The sequence below is a fragment of the Corvus moneduloides genome, chromosome 12, assembly GCF_009650955.1.
Source record: "Corvus moneduloides isolate bCorMon1 chromosome 12, bCorMon1.pri, whole genome shotgun sequence".
Taxonomy (NCBI): domain Eukaryota; kingdom Metazoa; phylum Chordata; class Aves; order Passeriformes; family Corvidae; genus Corvus; species Corvus moneduloides.
In genome coordinates, this window is record NC_045487.1 from 1,386,938 (window position 1) to 1,412,271 (window position 25,334).

The following is a 25,334-nucleotide window of genomic DNA, read 5'->3' on the forward strand; positions in this document are numbered from 1 at the left end:
CTCCCCTTCTCTGGTCACTCAGTGCAATGAGAAGGAAGGGGAAGGAGTACTGAGCAGAAAAAATAACATTCCATATTTTTTCCTCTCATAATTCAGTAGAACAACATCCACATTTCATCCTGGAAGGAGCTGCACTTTGGGGATTCTTGTGTCTGAGACCTAATTTGTAAAGTGCCCAGGGATCCCTGAGGGGAAAAAAGCATTATAGGATCATTATTAAAAGGGACACGTTATATTTCATGTCTCGGTTCCACACAAGTGGGAAAAAAAGGCCAAGAACAAACTCTGGGATCAGAGGACAAACCTGTGAAACATAACACTCATCCAGGAAGTGACAAGAACAGGACATGGGGAGTCTCCTGCTTTGCCCACTGCTCGGCCACACCACAGCAGTGACACAGAGTAAGGAGCAGCAAAGAGGGTTTTCTTAATAAAAGCCACAATCGTGGTCCCTCTCAGCTGTCCCCTGGGCTGTTTTAAAGGTCTGGGGTGGATCCAGCTCTTACAGCTTCAGAACATAGAACACATCCCGAGCACAACCCACCCATGGGGCTGCCCACGGTCCCGCTGGCTCCTCCACCTGCCACCAGATAATTTAGACAAAAAAAAGGGTTTTTTGAGCCTCTCAGCAGTGCTCACACCAGCAGTGTCTCTGGCACAGCCCAGGAAGCTCCTTCCAAGCCCTCAGTAGTAGGTGGCTGGATGAGAAGCCATTTCCCAGGGCAGTGAGTGAAGGAACCTATTTCAGGTTGAATCTCACAGCTGCCCATGTCCCACCCATGCGCTGTCACTGCCGGGGTCACTTCTCTCACACACAGCATTTATCTGCTCAGCCAAGCCCTGACATCACCGGGCATGGATCTGCCAGAGCAGCACAACACCCACAGTGAGGGTGTGGAGGGGAGGTGGCAGGAAGGCAGACCCTGCTCAGCCACTTCTGTGGGAAGAGACAGCCTGGACCTTGGGCCGGGGCTGCTGCTGCAGCAGGGAACACTCAGCACCCCAGTACAGGGGGAGATTATGCTTCCCCATCCCACATACCTGCGACCTCTGGCACACCAGAACTGCAGGTGCAGGCATCATGTGGAGCTTAGAATGGAGCTGGACTTCCATGGAAACCTGATGGGTTCCCCCCAGTGCTGTTTTCAAAATGAGTGCAACCCTCAAGGCCAGGCCTGCTCTTTCAATCACAGAATCATGGAAAGGTTGGGTTGGGAGGGACCTTAAAGCTCACCTTGTTCCATGGGCAGAGATCTTCCACTAGACCTGGTCTTCAGAATGAAATAGAGTAGGTTTAGATTGGATATTGGGAAGGAATTCTTCCCTGTGAAGGTGGGGAGGCCTTGGCACAGGGTGCCCAGAGAAGCTATGGCTGCCCCTGGATCCCTGGAAGTGTCCAAGGCAAGGTTGGATGGGGCTTGGAGCAACCTGGGACAGTGGAAGGTGTCCCTGCCCACGGCAGGAGGTGGCACTGGATGAGCCTTAAGGTCCCTTCCAGCACAAACCATTCCATGATTGTATGGACAGCACTTGTACAGTCCTTAAAGTACCACGGCTATAGGAACCCACAAAAACAGTACAAGAGACTCAGTGATACAGAGCTCCTGGGAATTAGAGCAGCACAAGCCTCAGTCCTCAGGGTTTCAGAGGGCTGGGAAGGAGAGAACTTTCCCTGAACGAAGACCTTTCCAAAGGGAAGCAGCAGAGAAGACAGCTGAGCAGTACCTGTGTGCTGTTTTCATCCCCCTGAGCGTGGATGGTGTAGGACCAAGCGCCGTCCCTCAGGGTCTCGCCGGCAATGCGCACCTCCACGCCGGGGAGCGGGGTGCCCACAGAACCTGCGGAGGAGAACAGCATGGAAACGGTGCCCAGACTCTGGGAAACCACAAAATCAGGGATGCAAAAGAGCAGCTGCTCATCTGTCAGTGGCATCTGTGGGCTGTGCTGGCACTGAAGAACCTCCTAGCAGGGGGTGTCCTTCAGGAAGGCATCGATCCCACCGTGTGTCTGCATGGAAGTGTCAGGGAGGTGCTGCCGTTGGCTGAGCAGGCAGTGCTAGGAATGCCTCTGAACACAAACGTGTCTCAGCCTCGAACAGTCTCTCTTGGCCACTCTTTGAAGACATCTGTACAGCTTCAGAGCTCAGGAATGAAGCTGTTTCTTTTTTTTTTTTAAAAAAAAAAAAAAGAAAGGCACCACAAAACCTACACAAAGCTGTGAAAAGCGAGAGCACAGCGATTGCTCCTCTGCAGCCTGCACCTGACAGGGGAGGCAAAGGCTTAGCAGCTGAGAATTGCCAGGGATTATCTCAGTTTTAGGAAACATCAATACACTGGAGACAAAACATCACAGGAGAAAAGCAGGGATCAAAACCACCCTGTTCTTCCACAGGTTTCAATTTCAAAGCCAAGGAGCTGACACTGTCACAACTACCACAACTGAGCTGCAAGCTGGGTCTGTGACCCAGAGCTCCCCGACCTGCAGCGTTCCCACCCCTTGGTTTAGTGCCTGTTCTTCCTGGGGAGCACCTGAAAGCTCAGCAGAGAGGGCAGCTGTGTTCCTGTGACCTGTGGGATGGGCAGCTGCTGCCTCAGCAGGCCTCGCTCGGCATCTTGATGGCACGAGATGGCTCCTGTGGCAGAATGGGGCCTGTGACCTTCATCCCCTGGGAGCAGGGAGAGGGACAGCAGCTCACAGCAACCTGTGGCTCAGCAGGTCTGGACAGGACTGAGTTTCAATTGCAGAAGGACTTTTCACAAGGGTCTGGAGTGACAGGACAAGGGGAATGGCTTCCCACTGCCAGAGGGCAGGGAGAGATGGGATATCAGGGAGAAATCCTTCCCTGGGAGGGTGGGCAGGCCCTGGCACAGGGTGCCCAGAGCAGCTGTGGCTGCCCCTGGATCCCTGGCAGTGCCCAAGGCCGGACTGGATGGGGCTTGGAGCACCCTGGGATAGTGGAAGCTGTCCCTGCCCAGGGCAGGGGGGATGGAACAAGATGAGCTTTAAGATCCCTTCCAAACCAAACCATTCTGTGATTCTCTAAGTCGGTAACTGTGCTCTTTATCTTAAAGGATGATCAATTCTTTTCCCCTGGAGTGCCTCCAGTTGATGCTTTCCAGGTCTGCCAGGATCACCTTGACACTGGGAATTCTCTAGAGCAGGGAGTGCAGGACCTGGAGCTCAGCCCTGTCTTCCTCTTGTCACTTGTATTTCAGGCATTTGGGTTCAAGGGGCATTTTCCCTGTCCTGCTCTCATCCTCCCATTGAAGCCCTGGAGATCTGCTATCCGTGACATCATGATTTTGTCTGCTACATTGGTCAGTTGCCATGGAAATGGATATGTCGTCGTAGCCCAGATTTATGGCATCCCTGCAGGATCAGCCAAGAGCAGATGGGCTATGAGAGAGTGAGATTTTATTGCAGCGAAACTACCCGAACAATTAGCGAATCTGGCTGGAAATAAACACAAAGCGACGTGGCAGCTCCGCTCCAAACTGCCTCTGGCATTCCGGTCAGCCAGCACAGCCAGGTCCTCCCCTCACCACCAGCACCCCTGGGCTGCTCCCACCTCCAGGCCACACACTGCCAGGACTCAGAGACAGAGGGTTGCAGCAGGGGAAGGAAGGAGCCACGAGCCAGAAGTGCCCTGAGCTACCGTGTCGAGGTATTTATGGAACCAGAGAATCACAGAAGTTGGATCCCACAAGGATCATCAAGTCCAGCTCCTGGCTCTGCACAGGCCAACCCTAAAAATCACACCATATGTGTTACAAACAATCTTGCACCTGCCATGGGAGGCTCCAAGAGGCCTCAAAGCAAATAACAAGTCATGGAAAACACCCTCAGTGTCACATGGAAGGTTGCTGGAGCCACCTTCTAAACCTGTGTGGGAACGGTTTCTCCAGGGTGAGAAACACCGTGTGTGAACAGACTCCAATCTGCCCACAAGACGTGGCACGTTTGTGGGCAGGCACCACAAAGTCAGTCCTGGAAAGCTCAGGGAGGGAGCAGAAACCAATGCAAGGAACTGCCAAGGGCTCTCACAGACTTGGAATTTTTCAAATCAAGATCAGCCTGATGCCTTCCCAGAAGATGCTTCTTCCCTGGATGCAAGCTGCAGACCTCAACATGGAAATGGGCAGTGACTCATGGGCAGCAGGACTCCAGGATTAGTGCCCACTGCTGCTCCCAGCCCTTGGGAATGAGACACCAAAGATCAGCACAGCGCTGGCACATCTGAAGGCACAGAGGAGGTGACGTGTTCCCCACAGTGTTTCAGATCACAGCTACTAACACAGCCCCACCAATGCCTCTCCTACTGGGCTAAAATAAAACCAGCATGTAAAACAAGTCCCTGGTGGAGAGCTGCTTCCTTATGTTTCTGTCTGGAGAAGCTTTTCTGGTATTTAGGGAAAACGACAAACTTTGAAATCAACATCTGTAAAGGCTGAAAAAGCTCCTACCATTGATTAGAGCTCCACAAACCTGACAGGATTCATAGAATTTGTGCAAAAACAATGACTAGAGCTTCCCAGGCCCACCCACCGTGTCAAAATACACCCTGTGCCAACTCCAACAGGTCAGCAGAAATCTGGGCCCATCCCCAAAGGAACGGCCCCAGAGGTCCTGCCACAGCTGGGGTGATCAGAAGGGGGTCAGCACTCTGCACTGGCTTCCTTTTGTCCCCAGACATAATCCTGAGGGGAAACTGGGGAGAAATCCCTGCTCCTTCCCCTCTCCATCCCTCCAATTTGCAGGCTCCTGGATGTTAAGCGATGCTGGCGCCTCGCCCGCGGTGTCGCAGGGCTGCAGGCAGGAGGGGGTGACACCGTTCTTCTTTCACCCGTTCTCCTCTGTTTAAAAAAGTTGTCAGCTCTTCCCAGATCAATTTAATTGGCCCCGTGCTCTGTGTCCTTCGGTATCTGGGTAGCTCGGTGCTGTTCTGTGCCGCGGTGTCCCGGGAGAATCGGAACAGGCCAACGATAAGGCACTCAAGGATCTCACTGTCAACAATACACGGAGTCCCCGCTGTAGCAGCTATTAGCTGCCTCTGATCTAAACCTCCAATTAAAGTGGTGATTAGGCCCAGTGAGGCATTCTCCGGCCATGAATTATTCATCTCCCTTCACAGTAACAGCACCAGGGGGGATTAGAATGAGAGCTGGTGAAAACAGAGGCATTTTAAGCAGGGTTTTAACCATATACAAGCAAACATTTATCTTTCAAATCTTTCATCTTTGCTGCTTCTGGAAATTAAAGCTCCCACACCCCCATCCCCGTCCCTTCAGACCTGTGCTGTGGGTGGAGAGTGGGGACACATTGCTGGTGACACTGGTGGGGACACAGGCAGGGCGGGCAGGGTCCAAGGACTCAACCCTTCCCCTGCCACACCAAGTGTCTGGAAGAGGGCAAGGGAAGCCCCAGGATCTCTCCTCAGAGGCTCATGAATCATAGAATGGTTTGGAAAGGACTTTAAAGCTCATCCCATTCCACCCCTCTGCCCTGGGCAGGGACAGCTTCCACCAGCCCAGGTTTCTCCAAGCCCCATCCAACCTGGCCTTGGGCACTGCCAGGGATCCAGGGGCAGCCACAGCTTCTCTGGGCACCCTGTGCCAGGGCCTCACCACCCTCACAAACAATAATTTCTTACTAATATCTAATCTAAACCTAAATTTAAGTGGGAAGCCATTCCCCCTTGTCCTGTCACTCCAGACCCTTGTCCAAAGTCCCTCCTCATCTTCCTTGTAGGCTCTTTCACGAACTGGAAGGCCACCATTAGGTCACCCCAAAGCTTCTCTTCTCCAGGCTGAACAATCCCAATTCTGCCAGCAGAGCTGCTCCATCCCTCTGATCACCCTGGTGCCTCCTCTGGGCTCACTCCAACAGGTCAAAGCACTAGAGAAGGACGTGTGCTGCTCCCACTCCAGGAGGAATCCTCTGGCAGATGTCCTCTGGTCCCAGCCCACCATCAGCTGACTCTGGGATGCTCTGTGGTACCTGGTGACCTCCTACCCAGCCTCTAACAGGGCACTAGATCAAAAGCTTTTTCACAGCTCCAGTAAATTATGCCTCAGCTTCACCCATCTGCTTCCCAGCTGACGCTTCCTGAAATAAATTAATCAAGCCTATTCAATTATAGCCTCCTTTCTGTACGGTCTCTTGCTGATCCCCACCTTTGTGAGACACTTCTCTCCCCTCTTGGGGCCGCAGGAGCTCCTGGATGGGGCTGGAGTGACAGTCCCCAGCCCCTCTGCTTTGGCTGCACAAGAGGATTTGTCCCCAGGTCCCCTGCAGACCCTGGGATCCACAGGGATGCTGCCTCAGGAGCACGGCCACCAGCTCTGGGGCAGGAGCTGCCCTTCTGGGTGCCAACTTCTGCATTGCCATGTTGCCTTCAGTCTTATTTCTTTTCTCTTTTAGTCCCCTGGGATATGTCTGGAGTCTCCACTCATTTTCCCTCATGAAAATCAATAAAAAGCAAATATAAGCAGGCCACAGGGGCAGTGAAATGCTCCCTGCCCTGTCAGCCTGGGGTGTGGGGCTCACACACAGCTCGAGCTCCTGCAGATGGGAGTCTTGTCTTTCCTGCCTGCTTCCCTCTCCTGCCTGCAGGGATGGGGCTGCTGGAGGAAGATAAAACTGGCTGAGGTGGGGTGAGGGAATGACAGTTACCCTGCAAAAGTAAAACAGAGTTTGGATTTCAAGCTGTTCTCAGGCTGAGGAGTCAACGAGGGGGAGTTTTGGCTTCTCCTCTCCCTGCGTGACCCCTGCGGGACCCAGCTTCTGCACCCCATGGGATTGGGGTGCTGTGGGAAGCTGTGACACCCAGGACACCCCCTGGGGTAACACCAGTTCCCCAGGAGGCTGCATATGGTGCCACGCCTGCACAGACAGCCTGTGGGGAGGCAGGTGGCACAGGGTGGGCACACAGATGGTCACGCTCCAACCACAGGGAGAGTGGGGGCATTTTATATTTGCAATGTCTCAGATCAATTTATTTCTAGGTTCCAGAAAGTACAGCCATGGAGAGGAATCACAAAGTGTAGCTCAGAGAAGGGGGGGAAGACAAGGAGAGAACAGGCCCAGAGTGTACAGAGAGGTGTGACAATTTTGAATTCCTGAAGAGGCAAGAAACAGGCACTAAAATAAGAGTGAGCAGACGTCCTATTTTAAGTGTTCAGCACTGATGGGTTGGGCAACCATTGCCGTGGGGAGAATCCTGTGTGACACCACCCAGAAACACAACTCCAGGCAGCAGGAGCTGAAGAAACACTCCTTCAATTCACCGAGATTTTGGAAGTAATAAAGCATCAGTCTGGAGTGTGCCAGCCTGGTCAGGCCAGTGGGCACCACTGCCAGCTCTGCACACACAACTTTGATCCCTAGGAAACCCAGCAGCCACTTCCCACACACCCATGTCCTGGCTTCCCAGTGCCAATTCCCAGCATCCTTGTTCCTACTGTGGCCTCTCCTCACTCATGTGCAGAGCAAACCCCAGACCACTTCCCAGCAAACGCCTCCAAACAGGGGGCACCCTCTGGAGACTCCTACCTGGGACACGGATTCCATGCAAAGGGTTAGAAAGCGCCATGCCAATCTCAGTCATCCCATACCTCTCCAGCAAGGTGTGCCCTGTGATGCTCTTCCACTTCTCCAGGACAGGCACAGGCAGGGCTGCTGAGCCTGACACCATTAACCTGCACAGGGAAAGCCCAGGCAATAAGGGAGTATCCAAGATCACCATTGCTGCAGGGAACCTGCAGCCTGACACGGGGGGACAAAAAGCTCTACGTAAAACCTGAAGCCCCAGGAGGTTTTTAACCAGTACCAAAGATGTCCCTCACACTCTCTGCTTGACATGGGGTTTAAGTTAAGCAGGACAGCCTCTTAAAAGAGATGCTGGAGTACAAGGCTGGGCTGCAGGACAGAGTCCTCAGCCGTGTGTTACACAGGGTGACACACATAACGAGCCCCTGCTGGCTTTCCCATGCAAGAGTGGCTCATAATTAAATAATGTCACCCTTGTTCCTGTCAAAGAGACACCAAAGCACAACAACCAGCACTGAAAGAGGTGATGCTGAGAGGAAAACCTGGAGCATCCAGTGAGCCACACAGCTCACCCACCTGATGTTCTCCTGGCAAAAGGCACGCACAAAATCCTGCACTTGGGGCTGGGTGAAATGCTTGTCGTAATATTCCATCAGCTTGGCATAGATGGTGGGCACTGCCATGAACACACTGACACGGGGAGCTTCGGAACTCAGGAGCTTCTCCCACACCTAGGAAGGAAGGGAACACACATGGATGAAAACACTCCTTTGCTATCTAAGATTTCTTGGCAGTACAGCTGGAAGCTCTTGTGTGCCCCTCATCCATGTCCAGAACAAGTTCCCAACTTTCAACACGCCCCTATTTCCCAAAGCACAGTGTTCAGATCTCATCCCACCAGTGGATCCCCCACCCACCAGCACACTCATGAGATGATGGAAATGGCATTTTTTAGTCCTGTCATGTGGGAATAATGTTCTTCAGCTAACCTGTGGGAACTATGAATGGGGACAAATTCCAGCAGCCAGTTCTGCTGGGACGCGGACAAAGACACCTCTGGGATGAGCAGCCAACCACGGATCAGAGCCACAGATGTCACAACTGAGCCCATTCCTCCCACACCTCACCACCCTCCCCCCCAGGTAAGCTCTTCCCAAGACAGGAGCGATCCAAAGCCATCAATAAATCAGAGGCCCCGCTGACGGCGCCTCTGTCCCCACGCTCCGGTCCCTGCCCCGCCGGTGACAAATGTATTCCCTAACAGCTCCTGACACCGAGCGCTGCCTCGGCGCTCCCCGCGCACGCTCAGCCGCACACGAGCGAGGCAAGGCAGGGATTGATTGAAGGTGAGCCAGGGATTCTCCTTCATGCTGTCACTCTGCCCCTTCCCTCCGTTCTGCTCGCTCGGGCTCCGTTTCATCCCTTTCTCCTTGGCTGCGCCAGCGCCGCCTCCCCCCGCATCTCGCACTCCACTGCTCCAGAACAATCGGCTCCTAAAAACCCCTCCCAGCATCGGGTGGTTGACGTTAAAGAGCAGGACACGTCCACAAAGGCACCGTCCCACCCAACAGGAGGGAGCTGATGCTGTCCCCAGCCCAGGGATGGTGAATGCAGGTGAATGCACAAGGTGGAAACCCACCGGACACCTTGGGAGGTGGGACATGAGCGCTGCGAGATCCCCTGGGAAAGGGAAAGTAGAACTGGAATGTGACTTCCTGCACTGATGGGTGTTTTGCCCAGAGAAGGAACATTTCACTCCCTGCAGAAACTCACCTACCAGCAAGATCCCTACCAGCCAGATTAGGTAAAATTGCACTTAGAGGGGTCTAACCTCCCCCATGCTCCTCCCAGCCCCTTTTTTCCCCAATATCTTTCCCACTCTAGGCAGCAGGGTGGAGAAGGATCTCCCCAAAGCCAGGGCTGAATGGATCTGCTCTCCTCAGCCTGGTGCTCCCGAGAGCCACGGCTGTGGGCAGGGAAGGACGCGTGATGGCAAGCAGGGATCAGGACAGTGCCGAGGGGATTGAAGGGAAACAGCCGCTCAGGGGTTGTTCAGTCCTTGCTGTGGGAGTTTGTTTTGCCTTCCCAAGCCCCGAGCAGCTGTGGGAGCATAGGCAGACTTCCAGTCTGGCCATGCAGCAGAGTTTTTGTCACATGATTTTGGATTTGAAAAAACCCCAAAACCCATCTACACAGAGCAAGTCTCTCTTGCACCCCAGAGTCCCCTGTCCTCACATGCCAGCTCAACTCCTGCCAGAGATAAAATCCTCCCTCCTGCACTCCAGCCACGGGAGCAGCTTTTTCCACGTCAGTCCGGCTCGCCCAGCAACAGCCCCGTCCTGAGGATAAGCAGCTGCCTTTGGATTTGTGCCACCAGCTGCCGGGGCGAGCTGCTGACAGCCAAACCTCTCCACCTGCTCTGCTCCTGCTCAGCCAAATCTGGATCCTTCCCATGTGTTTTAGCAGGGCTAAGCCGTGGTACAAAGCTGGCAGCTCCGAACGCTCCGCAGAGCCCGAGCTGGCCAGAGGACTTGGCATTGCCCAGCCTGCTGAAACAGCTATTGCTGGCTTCTAACTATAACTCCATGCTCAGAGAGAAGTATTTGTGGGAAATCCTCGTTACCTGGGACTAATCAATCAACCCAGTGCAAGGGGCCAGCTTTGTCCTTCCAGCAGCTGGCGTGTTCCGAGAGCACTGGGCTTGGAGCAGCACAATCCATCTCCCCCCGTGCTATCCCGTGTCCCCATCACCACGTGAACTCCCAGTGCACAGGGTACTGGCAGCCCAAAACTCCCTTTTGGTTTGCTCACCTGATACCTCAGGCCTCCAAGCACTTTTAAAAAGCCCTGGATTCGGGAAGCAAACGTGGCACTGCGTGCCAGGGCGGCAGGGCTCTGCAAAGAAGGGAAGCAGGAGCCTTCCGATGCAATGTGCTCAGGAGATGGATCAAGATTCCTTTCAAGATAACCAAGGGCTAGAAACAAAAAGTTTCTCACTGCAAGAAAGCAAGAGTGGGAACAGCTTCCCACCAGCAATAACGGCAGTGAATGCTTCAGGTCAGGGCTGCCTGTGCCAGCAGAGAAGTGTGAGACCTAATGTTCCCAAGAGCCTTCCCGTCAGCATGACATTCCTGATTTTCCTCCCCTCCCACTGCTCAGAAGCATATAATGAGCTGGCCAGTGGGATTTTGCCATCATTAAAGGAAAAAAAAAGGAGAAAATGACACCAGTGGGTACAAAACAAGCGCAACAAGGCACAGCTGGGAGATTTTTCCCACGTATTTTTGCCAGCTCGCAGACGGTGAATGAGGATGGAGGAACATCCAAGCTGCTCCAAAGGGCGGTCAGTCCATACAGCAACCTTCCCAACCAGCCTCCAGACCTGCTAAGATCACCTGGAGGAAGAGATGTGAGCACAGAGGAGGAAAGGGAATGACTTTTCCCTTTACAGAGGGAGATGTGCAATGCCATGAACCAGCCAGAACCACCAAATTCAATACCTGGGCATCTTCTCATGCAGAAGGAGAAGAGAAGGTGGCAAACCCCATGTAAAATTCTGGCGGATACAAGATTCCCAAAACCAGTCAGAAGAACTGCAAGCTGTAAAGGAAGCAAATATCAGCATGGATTTTTCCATCAGCCCACAAACAGATCACAGGCAGCCTGTGGTGCTGCCTCTATTGACAGACACAACAGCTCCTCTCTTCTATAAAATTATTGTGCCATTTTCAGTTGTAATTGAATCTTTTTAAACCTTTTCAAAAATAACAATCCCTCTAATGCAAGGGTAACTCAGCCCTTTACTTCCCTTTCACTCGAGGAGATGGGTCTGTGTTTAGCATCGACCGCTGCCATGTGGGAAGCACCGTCGAGGAAAAGGGATGCCGGTGATTTTCGGAATGTCTGTGGCAGCAACAGGGCTGTGGCCAAACCAGCTGCTTGTTTGGTGAGACCCTGTGCCCAACAAGGGTGGGAAGCTCCTGTAACTCAACAGCAGCAGTGAAGGGACTGCAGGACCATGCACACACATCCAACACCAAATTATCCCAGAAAAGCAGATGGGCACGTAAGATGGGAGAGCACCAAGGGGAGCTCTGCTCTCTCCCAAGGACTGAGCCTCCAACACTTCAGGAGCAATATCCAGAGAGAGAGAAACATTCTTCTCTTCAAAGAGAAATCAGGCCCTCGGTGGCTTCGTCTCATGTTTGTTATAACCCCGAACTGTTTGTGCTCTGTGTGACTCTGGTTTTAATCATTTATTCATCAGCACAGTTTGATGGCCCCTCTGCATTCCAGGCTGAAGCTTTTAAACCCTTCCTACGCTGGAGGCATACTGAAAGGAGCAAGTGCTTTCCCTGGGACCTGGAAATATAAGTAAATATGACAGGCTCTGGTTCCATTTTTTATATTTCCCCACACACATCAAAAGCCATTACTTGGGAACAGATGCTGAGGACAGACGGCAGATCTGGGGAGATGGGAAAGAAAACCTCTAACTTTTTAAAGCCAGGTCTGTGAGAAGTGATCAAACATAATCCATTCACCAGTGACCTGCTCCTCCCTCCACCGACTCCTCTTTGAGTCTGAAATAAAATTACTCCTCTGAAGCCTCCCATTAACAGATGAAAAGACTTTCAGCCTCTCTCCAGCTGAAACTGGATGGGGGCCACGATCCCCAGCGTGCCTGGATGTTGGAGCTCAGGCTCCTCAGCTTGGATTTCCTTTCTTTTAAAAATAAACCAAAAGAGCTGCCCAGAGTGATGTGTGCAGAAGTGACAGATCCAGGGGAGAGCTCGGTGCAGTGCACGCTTTTCCTTCCCGGAGGCAACAGCAACTGCCGAGCCCTGGATCTCCCTGTGCAGCCCAGCCAAGGTAGAAAGCCCCAGCACCCAGCCCAGCCTGGCTCACACAGAGAACACCAGTGACAAGGACAAAGTTTGCTCCCAGATACAGCACAGGCTTTCCTGGCCTCCAGGAATTCAGGGCTGTGAGCACACGACGCAGCAGCAACCCCGGAGCAACACCTCCCACTCATCCTGTGCCAGGTCTGCAGCTCCCTCCCACCACGGGGAAAAGGTGCCACAGGGGACAGAACGTCAGGGGAAGCTTGTCCCAAATCACACACCATCTTTGGGCACGCAGCATTCCTACTTCCCTAGAAAGAAGGGTCCAAACAAGACGATTTTGATGGCTCTGAGTGCGACATTGTAAAACAGGGCATGGTTTTTAGAGGGCTTCATCCTCAGAGCACCTTAAGTCAGACAAGCAGCAAGGCTGGCACTGAAACAGCAGCTCTTGGAACTGCAGGGCAGGAAATCTGCATCTTGGCATATTTATCATGGAAGGGGTTGCAGGGCACAGCCAGGGCTGTCAGTGCACAGGCAGCACATCACAGCTCAAACCTGCCCAGCAGAGCCGAGCGGGCAGCACGCACCACAACTGGGTCACCCGGAGTGGAGATTGCCACAAGAGGAATCTCTCCCATCACTCATCAGAGCAAGTTTCTTCCTTCAGGTTTCTGAATACTCTTATTTCCCACTCTGCACAAAAGCCTGGGAGACCTCCCAGGATCTGATCTCGTGTTTATCAACGCAGAGAGCTGACAGGGAACCTTTTGCCATTAGAGCATCTTCCCCTCAAGGCAAAATCAGGGGTGTCCAAGGCAAAGACAAGCTCTTCCTGTTGTTCAAGCTCAAAATGAGTCCTCTTTGGCCAAAAACCACAGCAGAAGATCCTGCAAAGCAGACACTGACCTCACAGCTTGCTCCAAAACGCTCCTGTCCAAACGGTGCCTGGTCAGGAACAGGGACATCAGTGTGTGACTGTCACAGCAAGCACAGGGGACACTCAGCTTCCCCAGGTTTGTCTCTCCAGACTCACTGACATTCCCACAGAGCAATGGTCACACCACAGGCTGTGCCTGAACTGATGCAGGGAGGGACATGGAGGGAGGGACCACTGGGAATGAATGCTCCAGAGGGTGCTCGGTGCAAGCCCCGATGCTCAGAGCCTTGGTCAGGAGGAAAAGGCTCACCCTGCACTCCGTCCTTAACAGAGACACTCATCTCTTCTCCTCTGGCCACCAAAGTGCACAAAACCAGCACAAACACAGCACCTTTAAAATTCCTACTCCTGGACAAGAAATTCCTACTCCAGCATCTGGGACAGGTCAGCAGCAGGTGAGAAATGCAAACAGGAACAGAGCAGCTGAAGAGTAAACTCAGCTTGGGAGCAGGTTATGGAGGGAGGATCGTGCAGGGGTGCTGAGGCTGCAGCTTGCTCTGGCTCCAGAGGAGGTTTCTGGCCTCCCAGTTCTCACTCCTGAAAACCAATAAAGCAATAAAACAGTAACACCACAGCCAGCTGTGCCCCACACAGCTGCTGGCAGAACACCCCTCAGGCTCACTGCTGTTCTCCTGCCTGCTCTGCACCCACCCCTGCTGAAAAGTCTCCCTCCACAGGCACCCCTGCCATTCCCAGTCCCAGAAGCACGGACAAGAGCACTGGATGCTGCTCCCACGAGCTCCAGGCAGCAGGAGGGTTCCCTGTGAAGACACTGCACCCCAAGGAGCACAAGCACCAGAGGACTCAGTACATCATGTACGAGTCGACTAATTCTGGAAATTAAGGGTCCATTTATAAACCCTTTATTAATAAATGATTAATAGATGCAGCCATATTTTTTAATAACTTGCAATAAAAAAATGCTACGAAAAGCTTAAGCAAGACAGTCTTAACAGATGGTGCTATAAAGTGAATTATAACATGTACAGTAGCTAGTGCAGAGTAATGGATGTCCTCATTTAATAAAAAGAATCTGATTTTATGCAGCAACTTTCACGCTTGAGGCACCTCAGCACACTTTAATGAGTCCTTGTGGCCCCAGCAGTAGCCACAGACATCACATGCTGTTTTAGTGAGGGGAAGGATGTTGGTCAGGACACCAGGGCTACTCCACAGCCCTGATTTTTAACCTTTCCTTGGACAGCTCCCAAAAACAGACGTAAAGGTCTGAAAGCTGCCACCTCCTAGCCCTGCACCACAGGGAACGACAAGCGAGCCGTGGTCTGGGGCTGGGAATGTCTTCTCAGGGAAAAAAAAGAGCATTATTCCCACCACCAAAACCAGACTGCCATCTGTATCCACGACTATAAGGCACGCCGCAAATTATGTAATTTAATAAACACTGTAATAATAAAGTATTTATTTTGTATAATGAAGTGTTAGTGATTAGAAACCAAACACACATCGGGCGTGCTGCTGCGGTTTCTCTTGAACCTTTGCCAGTATCACTCAAGGCTAAATATGTCTGCAGCAGGTTGAGAGTAAGTTCCTCGCCTTGTTTTGATCAGCCTGTCAAGTGTTTTAGCTGCCAGTCGAGTTTCTTTATATCACACTATAATTGGCTGCTTTTTCAAGGTGCAGCCAAGGAAAAAAGCACACGGCAAAACTCGGCCTCCTTTGGCAAAATCCTCCACTGCTGCTTTGCTGAAAGCTGATTTCAGTAGCAAAGGGCACTTTGTAAACAGCTGGTGAAAATAGAGTGGAACTGAAAGCCAGCTTGCAATAAACTCCAGGAGAAAGCCTTATTTACCCTCCCGTGCTTGCCTTGCAATGTCCATCAAACCACTTGCAGCTCCCAGGGGAGATCCTCGGGAAAATAAAGGGAATAAAAGAAACCCGAGAAGCAAATGCCGTCCTTCCTTCGGAGCCCCCTGCACCTGAGAGCCCCGCCCAAGGCGTGGTGCCCTCACCAGCCACCCTCCCTGCCCAGGTTCAGCTCCAGGGCCAAGCGGCCACCCCGGCGCTGTCCCCTCGTGTCCCATCTGGGGAAAGCTTTGATCAGAGCAGGCAGGACGGGGGTCCCGCTCCCCCGATCCCGACCCCATCCCTCAACGTCAGCTCATTGATTTGCAGATGTCGGGAGAGAGCAGAGGAAAACAGGAGGGTACGAGGGAGCATCAATCACCGGTGGCACAGGATGTGGAGCACCGCGCCCTCCAGAGGCTTTGCTCCAGCCTCTCAGCGCCGGCCCCGCCTCTCACCGGCACCTCCAGCGCTGCTCCGGCACAGCCCTGCTGCACCCCGAGCCTTTGGGGTCACCCGAAAGTCGGGGAAGATAATTTGGCAGCGACCATTGAGGTGAAAGAGCAGCCGGGGACCTTCCTGCCTTCTACCACAGCATCCACTCACTCTCGTGAAGTGCAGAGCTGCCCCTCTGGGGTTCTGGGGCTGTCCCCCCAAAAAGGATCAGTGCTCAGGTGTCAGAGGCATCCTGAGAGAAAAAAGGAAGTGTGCATTTTCTGTGGCTGCTGCTCTGAGAAGCAGAAACGAGCCAGGAAGAATCACCCGGCCCTGCAGTCGCTCCAGTCGGAGCTGGGCCCGCTCTCACCTGGCAGCAGCACTGCCAGAAGCTTCCAGGTGTATCCCACACCTGGGCACTTTGTCCTTTCTATGGGACAAGCCTTCCCAGTATGAGGATAAACACAGACAGGGAGAGCAGCCTGGGAAGTTACCCAGCACAGGCTTTCCTGCAGTGACAACACACTTCTGTTTCCTCTCTGCTCAGAGTGGCAGCAGCACCTGAAAACCCAGCTGTCCCTTAACAGTGACCCTGCAGACACCACCCAGGACACTGGGAGACGTGGATGGATGGTGCTGCATCCCAGGGGCTGGGAAATGTAGAACCTCTTCCACCTTTACTGCTGCTTGTCCCTTTCCTTCCCCTCTTTCCATCGTGTGCCACTGCTGCAGGGAACAAAGGAGACGCAGAACACTGGCACTGGGGTTTCCTGGCTCACACAGAAAAGGACACTGTAAATGCATCATTCCAGTAAGGATCCCCTCCTGCCACCTTTCCTAAAAGCTGCAAGGAGGTCTGGATCTGCAAACTCTCTCTCACATCACAGAGCCCAACCCGACAGCTCTGTTAACTCTTGTTTTTCCACAGAGGAAGAGCCATCTTTCCATGCAAGTGAGGAAAACCAGGATTTCCCTTACCTGGGCAGCAAAAACCTCAGAAGGCTGCGTTCTGTTGTGTAATGCAATACAGAACACTACGGATGTAGGACTGGAAGGGGAAAATTTGGAAGGGGCTGCCCAGGGAGGTGGTGGAGGCCCTGTCCCTGGAGATGTCCAAGGAATGACGGGACATGGCACTCAGTGCTCTGGGCTGGGTGACAACGTGGGGATTGGTCACAGGGTGGGTTGGTGAGCTTGGAGGTCTTTTCCAACCTCAGCAATTCTGGGATTCTGGGAAATGCAAGCCACTAAAAAAAAATCAACCAGCAGCACACCACTAACACACAAGAGAGAATCCAGTACTTCCACCTTTCCTGGCACTAAAAAAAAATCCACAACCCTAATTCTAGACGGAAATGCTCTCAGTGGGTACAAAGAGAGGTCCACCCACCCCCAGCCAGACCCCTCGGCCCAGGGCTGGGAGGGGCAGCGCAGCATTCCAATTCCAACATCACACTTCCACAAGCTGCACCCTCTGGAACAGCACATTTACCCTGGGCCGAGCACCCAACCAACGCCACCCTTTGTTGTGAACCACGCATGGGCAGCGGCTGAGGGGGCTGGAATTCTTTAGGAACGTATTCCCAGAGGTGCTCTAACTGCAGTGCCCGGGTCCTGCCGATGGATTCCAGCATCCCCCCGGGCTCACCGTCTGCGCGCTGAATTCCGGGAACATGACGCACGTGGCTCCCACCCAGAGCGGGCACAGCAGCTTATTGATCACCCCGTGGACGTGGTGCAGAGGCAGCACGTGCAGGATCACATCCTCCTTCTTCCACTCCCATTTTTCAACCAGCCCCGTGGTCTGCAGAAGAAAACAAACAGCGTGGCCTTAGGGCAAGAGGAAAGATTCTCCCGAGGTATTCCCGAAGTGTTCAGGCCCCAAATTCCCCGGCAGGAATCCCCGGCCTGCCTGGGCACAAAATCTTTCCTTCAGGATCAGCATGAGAAAAATTCCCACCACAACAGCAGAACACAAGAGGAACCCCTTCAGCATCCTGTCAGGATGTGTCTTTAAACCAGCAAAGCCCTTCTTGTTACTGAGAAATATCAACAATGATTTTAAGTAGGACATACACGAATATTAATCTGCTGCTGCACGTACAGATTTGGCAGAAATAGTAATCAAAAAGCTGATTTTCCCAGAATTCTGTTGCCATGGTTTGGACACTGATGACATCAGGCTTTTAGCACCTGTAAGGGATAATCAGCAGGAGCAGGAAATTGCTGATAAACAGAAAGTAGGTTTCATGTTAGTAAAAAATATGCGAGTAGCAAGCTTCCAAAACACTCTGCTCTGAAGGGATAATTATCTGAAGGGATAATTATCAGGTTTCTGGGTCAACAATGCCCTTCAGAGCCCAGCACTGGCAATTGCAAAGCTTATTTCCAGCCACCTAAAAATAAGAAAAGCATCTGAACAGTGGAATTTGGTCGTGTCTCTCACAGCCCTCCTCCACAGGGCAGGGAGCAGCTTTTAGGCTTCCTGCTGGACAGCACAAAGGATGGGGACTGCTCAGGCCACCCCCCAAATAATCAGCATATTTGTAAGGGAACAGATTCTTTGCCCAATATAGCCAAGGCATGGCTCTATCCATCAAGGCCTTCATTCCTCTCGGGACACTGCGGTATCCGAGCACCCTGAGCACCATCAGCTCTCGGAGGCATCCCTGCCTTCCCTGCCCTCTCTCCCTAATGGCAGGAGTCTGGCAGTTGCAGGCACTGATAACCAAGTGGTGAGCTAGTCAGCAGGCTTATTCAAACTTTTAATTCCTTTTGGCTCTGAGAGCTAATGGATTTTTTGCCTTGGGGATACAGAGCTGAATAACGCACAGGCTTCACACAGCACTGGGCAGGGCTAAGATATTTTCCAATTAGGAGCAAAGATTCTCCCCTAGTCACAGGGTAGAAAAGCAATCTGCAAAGAAATCCGGTTTTTTACTGCAGGTTTCATCCCTTCTGCTTTCCAGGAAAGCAGGGAGGAGAATCCACCTGCCTTGGGATGCAGCTGCAGCATGAACAGGCCACGGTTTAGAGCCTCACGTGCTGCTGTGCGTTCACCTTCCCAGTGTGGAGGATTCCAGAGCTGCAGCCCCGCAGCTCTCTGCAGGAATTTGGGAATGTGAAGGTGTGTTTGTAACCCCAAATCCCCTCCAGATTCCAAGGCTTTGTACCTTGGCACGAGCTCGGCAGAGGGGCAGCAGCACTCACCACAGCCTGCACGTTCTCATGGGTGCTGAGGACACCCTTGGGCCTCCCCGTTGTCCCGCTGGTGTAGATGATCATGGCTCCTCTGTCCTTCCACGAGGAACAGCTCGACAAGGGCCCCTCCTCCATGGCTGCAGGGCTCGTGGATCCATCACCACCAGACCTGGGAAGTGGCAGCACTGGGACTCCCAGTTTCTTGGCACTGGGGGTTATTTTCCCCACGAACTCTTCGGCAGCGATGAGCAGAGCGCTCTGGGAATCCTGGATCACGTATTCCAGCTCCGGCACAGGGTGTTTCCTGTACAGGGGCACCGCTATGCCCCCACTCATCCACGAAGCCCACTGGGCCACCACGTATGAGGCATCATTGGGGCACAGAAACGAGATCCTCTCTTCCCTCAGGTCCCTGCTGGGGCACTTCAGGACCCTGCAGATCTCCTGGGATAAGCGGAGGCTCCGGCTGAGCAGGTCCCTGTACGTGTGCTCCCCGTTCTGGTCAACGATGGCCACTTTGTCACCAAAAGCCAGAGCCCTGGTGAATACAGGGGTGATGCCACTGCTGTAGGTGGCCCAGGCTGTGTGCAGAGCCCTGTGGGGACAGCCAGCCCTCTTCCCATCCCATCTGCAGCGGGACAGGTCCCGGAGGAGGCAGCAGAGGGGCCGGCACACCTGGGGGAGCAGCATCCTGCCAGCACGGCTGGGCTGAAGCGATTCTGCAGAAAGCAATTATGGGAGCTGATAAGTACGGGCAGGGATTACCCAGGGGGTTATTCCCACCCAGGGAGAGCGGCAGCCTTCATTTGAATAATATCTGCTGTATAATTTATGTCCCTGCCTCAGAGTGCCACATCCTGGGCAGTCTGAGCATCCCTGGGTCCTGCCACGATGGAACAGGAGGAAGAGACCCTTCCCTGCACAGCCTCCAATCCCCACAGTCCAGCTAATTTAATGATGAACCAGTTTTCATAGAATCCCAGAATGGTTTAGATTGGAAGGGACCTCAAAGCCCAGTTCCATTCCCTGCCATGGGCAGGGACACCTTCCACTATCCCAGGCTGCTGGCAGGCAGGGGGTGGAACGAGATGAGCTTTAAGGTCCTTTCCAACCCAAACCATTCTGTGAAGAATCCTAAATCCCTCTGCACAGCCTGGAGCACCCTCTCCATACAGCACCGGGGAACAGAGAGGAGAGAACAGGGCGGTGGCAGGAGAGAGAGGGATCTGCTGCCCAGAATCCAATCAGCACCAAAACATCCCCAGAGAGGTTCCATGACAAGAGGAAATAGCCAAAGGATGACAAGTTCTCACTCTCCAACAGCGCCCGTGACACCTCCTTGACGAAGGCAATAACAACCTGATTTTTACCCTTTTCTTGCTAAATGCCTATTAGAGGAGCAGCTCAGCTCAAAGAGCCTCCCAGCCCAGCTTCCCACTGCAGGGAAGAGCTGGAACCAAGGGGATCCAGCCCAGCAGCTCCCCAGGGAAGAGCTGACCAGGGCTGCCCCCAGCTCAGGCTGCACAAGTGTTTATTTTTGTGAGCCCTGCGGTCTCTCCCCTCCACCTTCGGAGCATTCCCCCACCCAGACACTGGCCCTGCTCAGATTTTCTTTTGCAAATCAACCTCAATTTCTGCTTCTGCAAAACAAGCTTGTGATTTAGGGTGGAAACATCTGGGGGAGCACAGTGGCTTCAAGCCCAGAGCGAGGTGACCGTGGGAACTCCTGACATTTGCCACCAGCATGGAAAAAAACAAAGCAGGTCACGGCAGAGCTCGTGTGACGCCTTTGCATTGCTCTGGAGAGACTAAAGTGTAAAAACCCGACCTAATTCACAGCCTAAACTGAACCCGTGGCCATGGCAAGGTGTGAATGCCCTGAGCAGTAGGAGGGACATGAACTGGAAGCTGTGTTTTCCCAGGATGAGCGTGGCTGACGCTCTCAGTGCTCCCACTGTTCCTCCAGCTCCTTCCAAAAACCCCATTCCCACCAGCCTGTATTTAATTAACGAATTAACGAACAGCAGCCCCTTCAGCCAGGCCTGGGAATGATGGATTTCAGAGAGCTGGGGTGATGGTGCGTGCACACACTTGGGACAGGGGGAAGCAAATCCAGCAGGGGCTGTTTCCCATCCCCTCCCAGTGCTCAGGGATAATTGCTGCCACCAGCTCTGGCACAGCACACCCGGAAACAAAGTTTGTCCCTAGAGCTCATGGGAAGATGGTGGCAGTGCAGAGTTGTGGCTCTGCTGCCTCGGAAGGGAAGGTTCAAACCCCCCTGGGAAGGGAAAATCCAAGCCCTCATCCTCCTGCGACTGAGGAATTCAAAGCAGCTGGAGGGCTCTCCCCAGCTCCCAGCACAACAAAACCAGTGCGAACTGCGAGCTGACCCACTGCACACCCCTGTCCCCTTTGTGCCATCGCCCTCTGCACTTTCTGAGGACAAAGGCCACAAAACACATCTCCTGGAGTAAAATGATCCTTGGAGTTACTCTGAGCTATTCCAAACTGGGTTGTCATGGGAATAATCATCGCTCCAGCTGTGAGCAGTGCACGGCTGACCTGCAGGATCCCACCCCTTCCTCATCCACAGGCATGTGAATACAGAGGGATTCCCGGCTGTTCCTACAACAGAGATGTAAAAAATACTTTGTTTTTAGAAAATAATTTAAAAATACTGTATTCTTAGAAAATCATAAAGTAACTAAGAGAAAGAGACTTGGAAAAGGTTTCAAATAATGGCCGAGATGCTGACTGTCCTTCCCTTCTCACAAAACAAAAACTGGGGAAAGGTTTGGATTGGAAAGGACCTTAAAGCCCATCCAGTCCCACCTTCCACTATCCCAGGCTGCTCCAAGCCCCGTCCAGCCTGGCCTTGGACAATTCCAGGGATCCAGGGGCAGCCACAGCTTCTCTGGGCACCCTGTGCCAGGGCCTGCCCACCCTCACAGGGCTTTATTCTAGTCTCATTCCAGAGCTGATTCCCACCCTCCAGCTCTCTGCCCGCAGCCTACTCACGGCACATCCCAGAGCAGGAATAGGAAAAAACCTCGCCCCGCCATTCCCGAGGTACCGCGGGCACGGACGCGGCCCCGCCGCGGGCCCCGCAGCCAGCGGGTCCCACAGGGAAGGAGAGCCGGGTCCGAGTGCACCGGGCCGAGGTCCAGCAGGTCCCGGCTCGCCCTGGCTTTGGGGCCATCCCGGGGCCATCCCGGCCCCGCCGCCTCCCGCAGCCCCGCGGGGCCTCACCTGCCGCCGGGGGACCGGTCCGGCCGCGAACAGCTCCGGCGGGAACGTGGCGCCGCGACCCGAACGTTCCGCACACGAATGTTCTGCCGCCGCCACCCCGCACCTGGTTTGTGGGGATTTGGCCCCAAACCGCCCACGGGGGCGGGGCCGGGACGCCGCGGGGCCTACTGTCCCTGCAGCCCCCTGGAGTGTCACCTCGGATGTCACGGCGGGCACGGGTGTCGCCGTGGAGCTGCACATCTACCCCGCGGGCCCTGGGGCCATGAGACCCGTGTGCAGGATTTTGGGACCTGGGCAGGGTTCAGGGGTGGCCAGGACTCGTGGAACCTTCACGGTGTGGACAGCACACAGACACCTTGGGGACACACAGACACCATGGGGACACACAAAGTCCATGGGGACACACAGACATCCCGGGGATGCCCAGAGGTGCCCGTGGTGGCACATGGCACGTCCCTCCCAGGCCTGGCTCCCGCGCTGGAGCCGTGTTTTTCCGGCCGTGCGCGGCGGGCCGTGAAGCGCCGTGAAGCGGCACGGCCGGGGTGACCCCCACCCACTCCCCAGGTGTGTTTCCACCGGGGCCGCGGCCCACGGGGTGCAGCGGGGTGGGAGCGGAAACGGGGCTGGGATCCCAGCGCCGGTGGGGAGAGCACCCAATGCTCCGCACAGCCCCGCTCCCGGAGCACCATGGCACAGCTCCCTCCTCATGGCACAGCTCCGTCCTCATGGCACAGCTCCCTCCTCATGGCACGGCTCCTTCCTCATGGCACGGCTCCCCATGGCACAGCTCCCCATGGCACAGCTCCCCATGGCACAACTCTTGCACAGTCACACAGCTCGCCAGCGGATGCGTTGCACGGCTCCCTCCCCATTTCACCGTGGTTCCCTCTCCGTCACACGCCTCCCTCCTCGTTTCATGGTTCCCCATCACAACCTCTGTCGCCATTTCATGCCTGCCCATTTCCCTCCTCCCCGCTGCATGACTGCCATCCCACATCTCTCTCCCCATGGCACAGCTCCCTTCCCACTCCATCCCCATTTCTCATGTCACCTCAGCATTCCTCAGCTGTGGCAAAGCTCCCTCCCTGTAGCGCGGCCCTGTCCCCATTTCCTCCCCCCTGTACGCTTCCCCATCACACCCCTCCTTCCCCAGTCCCTCCCCATCGCACGGCTGCGTCCCCACGGCACAGCTCTCACCCCCCTCCCCATTTTATCCCCCAATCTCTCCCCCCACCACCCGCCTGCCCCGTGCAGAGCTGCTGCAGGAGGCTCCCAGCAGCGCCGGGTCGGCCCCGGTGCCAGCGGCGTCGCTGCAGAGGGCTCAGGGCAGCCCTGCAGGTGTGCCCAGCACCCACCCCGGCCCTGCCACCGCCACTGGCATGCTCCACATGTCTGTCACCAGCCTCCCCCGGGCCCCTGCAGGGATTAACCCCCTCCCCAGGGTGCCAGCGGGGTGCCAACACCTCCGTGGTGGTCCAGGAACTGCCGGGCACTGGGTGCACGTGGTGGGGACAGAGCTGGGACATCCAAGGATGTGCCAGGAGCGGCCCCATGGGTGTGACAAGGCCGTGCTCCCCCCGTGGTGGCAGGCGGCGGGGCCAGCTGGCCACGTGCTCAGCAGATGTCACCCCGAGCCACCCTCTGCCGCTCCGGCCCCCAGCACCTGGTGCCCACCGGCCATCTGGAGCCGGCCACATCCCTGGAGATGATGCTCAGCCCTGGCCACTGCCGCCCATCCGGGGGTTCCAGAGCTGGGAGGGAGGGAGGGAGGGAGCTGCTCCCCAACTGCATCGAGGAGGGGTCAGTCCAGATGTGCCAGCACAGCTGGGAGCAAAGCTGAGACCCGGGTGTAACACAGCCCTGGCCGCCTAAGGACCCCTGGCCTAAGGCCTCAGCTGCTGCCATGGTCCCCAGGGCACTGGACTGTCCCCAAGCTGCCACCACGCTTTCTCACGTCCCTCCCAGCCGGGTGTGAGCCCCACAGCCCGCGCTGGCGGGAGGGTTTTCCGCCTGCTCTGCCCGCCTTGCTCAGCTCGGTGATTAATTGTGGATCCAGCAGAAAGCTTTTATTGCGCTGGAGTTTACTTGTGGCACATCCGTATTTATTAAAGGAAAAAAGGAGAGTAATTGCTGGGGTGGTGTAAACACCACAAACACCGCTGGGCTGTGGGAAAGCTCAGGCTGACGGCGAGTTCATCCCAGTGCTCTGTGGTGGGATGGGATGGGATGGGATGGGGGCACTGGCAGCTTCCACTGTGGTGCTGCTTGGAGTGAAGATGCAGCACAGCAAGGTGGGAGCCTGTCCATCCCCGCTGGGACACCCCAAAACCATGGGAAGTGTGTCCCTGTCCCCATCCTGCCCCAGCCCATGGAGGGACAGAGCCGGAGCAGAGTCGGGGTCCCCGCTGGCTGCCCAGGAGGGTGCTGTAAACAAGGGGCAGTGAAATGTTTGATCTCCATCCATCTGCTGGCCCCTAATCCCCCACTCGAGGCCCTCATGCCTCACCACTTCCCAGCCTCCCTAAGCTGCTCCCTGCCAGGCAGCGGAAGGTCAGTGCCAGGGCTTCTGGCCCTGTCCCCCGGCACACCCACGGGGCATCGGCACCACCGCCAGGCTGCCAGGGCTGCCAGGGCCGTGTGGTGGCAGAAACCAGATGGAGTGTCCCCATTTCAGGCTTTAACCCTGTGCTGCTGCTCCCGTGGTGGGATGGCACGAGGCAGGGGCAAAGTCTCCCTCCTTGCCTCGTTTTCCTCCGTGTTTCAGAGGTCCCCCCTTGCCTGCATCCCTCCCACGATGAGCATCCACTGCTGCAGCCGCTGCCCGCACCCGGCGGGGCCGGTCCGTCCCCAGGGGCCTGCAGGGGACACGATTGCCATGGGGACTCCCCGGGGACCGGAGCAGCTCGGAGCTGCTCGGCGTGAAGTGGAGCCGTAAGCGGCTCCTGCGTCACGTGGCGAGGATAAGTGCAAAATGGCCCTATTATGATAATTGCCCGGAATTATGATTGATGGAGATTAGCTGCTTATTTGAGGAAATGGCAGGCGCACGTGTGACACGGGCAGGCAGGGGACAGCCACCGACGCGCGGGGACGCGGGCACAGGGCACGCCGGGATGGCTCCGGGAATATTCCTGTGGCACAAACAGTCACCGCCATCCCGGGAGCTGCTGCGTCCCCGGGCTGGGAAGTGCCACCACCCAAGGATAGCAGGTGAAGCGTGGCAGGAGGATGGGATGGGCCAGTGTGACCCACTCACACCCCGTCCTGCCCCATGGAGGGCTCCGGGTGTCTCCTGCCAACTCCATTAAAGACAT

At 54.9% G+C, this 25,334-nt stretch overlaps 1 protein-coding gene across 5 annotated transcripts in view; it reads right to left on the minus strand.

Annotated features, from left to right (window-relative positions):
• The window catches only part of ACSF3 (acyl-CoA synthetase family member 3), a 51,438-nt gene extending 29,269 nt beyond the window's left edge, over positions 1–22,169 (minus strand). For 2 of the 5 annotated variants that reach the window (XM_032122184.1, XM_032122187.1), the window contains exons 1-6: positions 21,790–22,014; positions 18,781–19,490; positions 17,219–17,374; positions 8,125–8,279; positions 7,552–7,697; positions 1,726–1,838 (exon numbers count right to left, since the gene is read on the minus strand). In XM_032122184.1, coding sequence (XP_031978075.1) covers positions 1,726–1,838; positions 7,552–7,697; positions 8,125–8,279; positions 17,219–17,374; positions 18,781–19,490; positions 21,790–21,970 — 1,461 coding nt within the window. In that variant the 5' untranslated portion in view covers positions 21,971–22,014. The other 3 variants (XM_032122189.1, XM_032122188.1, XM_032122185.1) reach the window with 3 other exon arrangements.
• Positions 22,170–25,334: the final 3,165 nt, after the last annotated feature.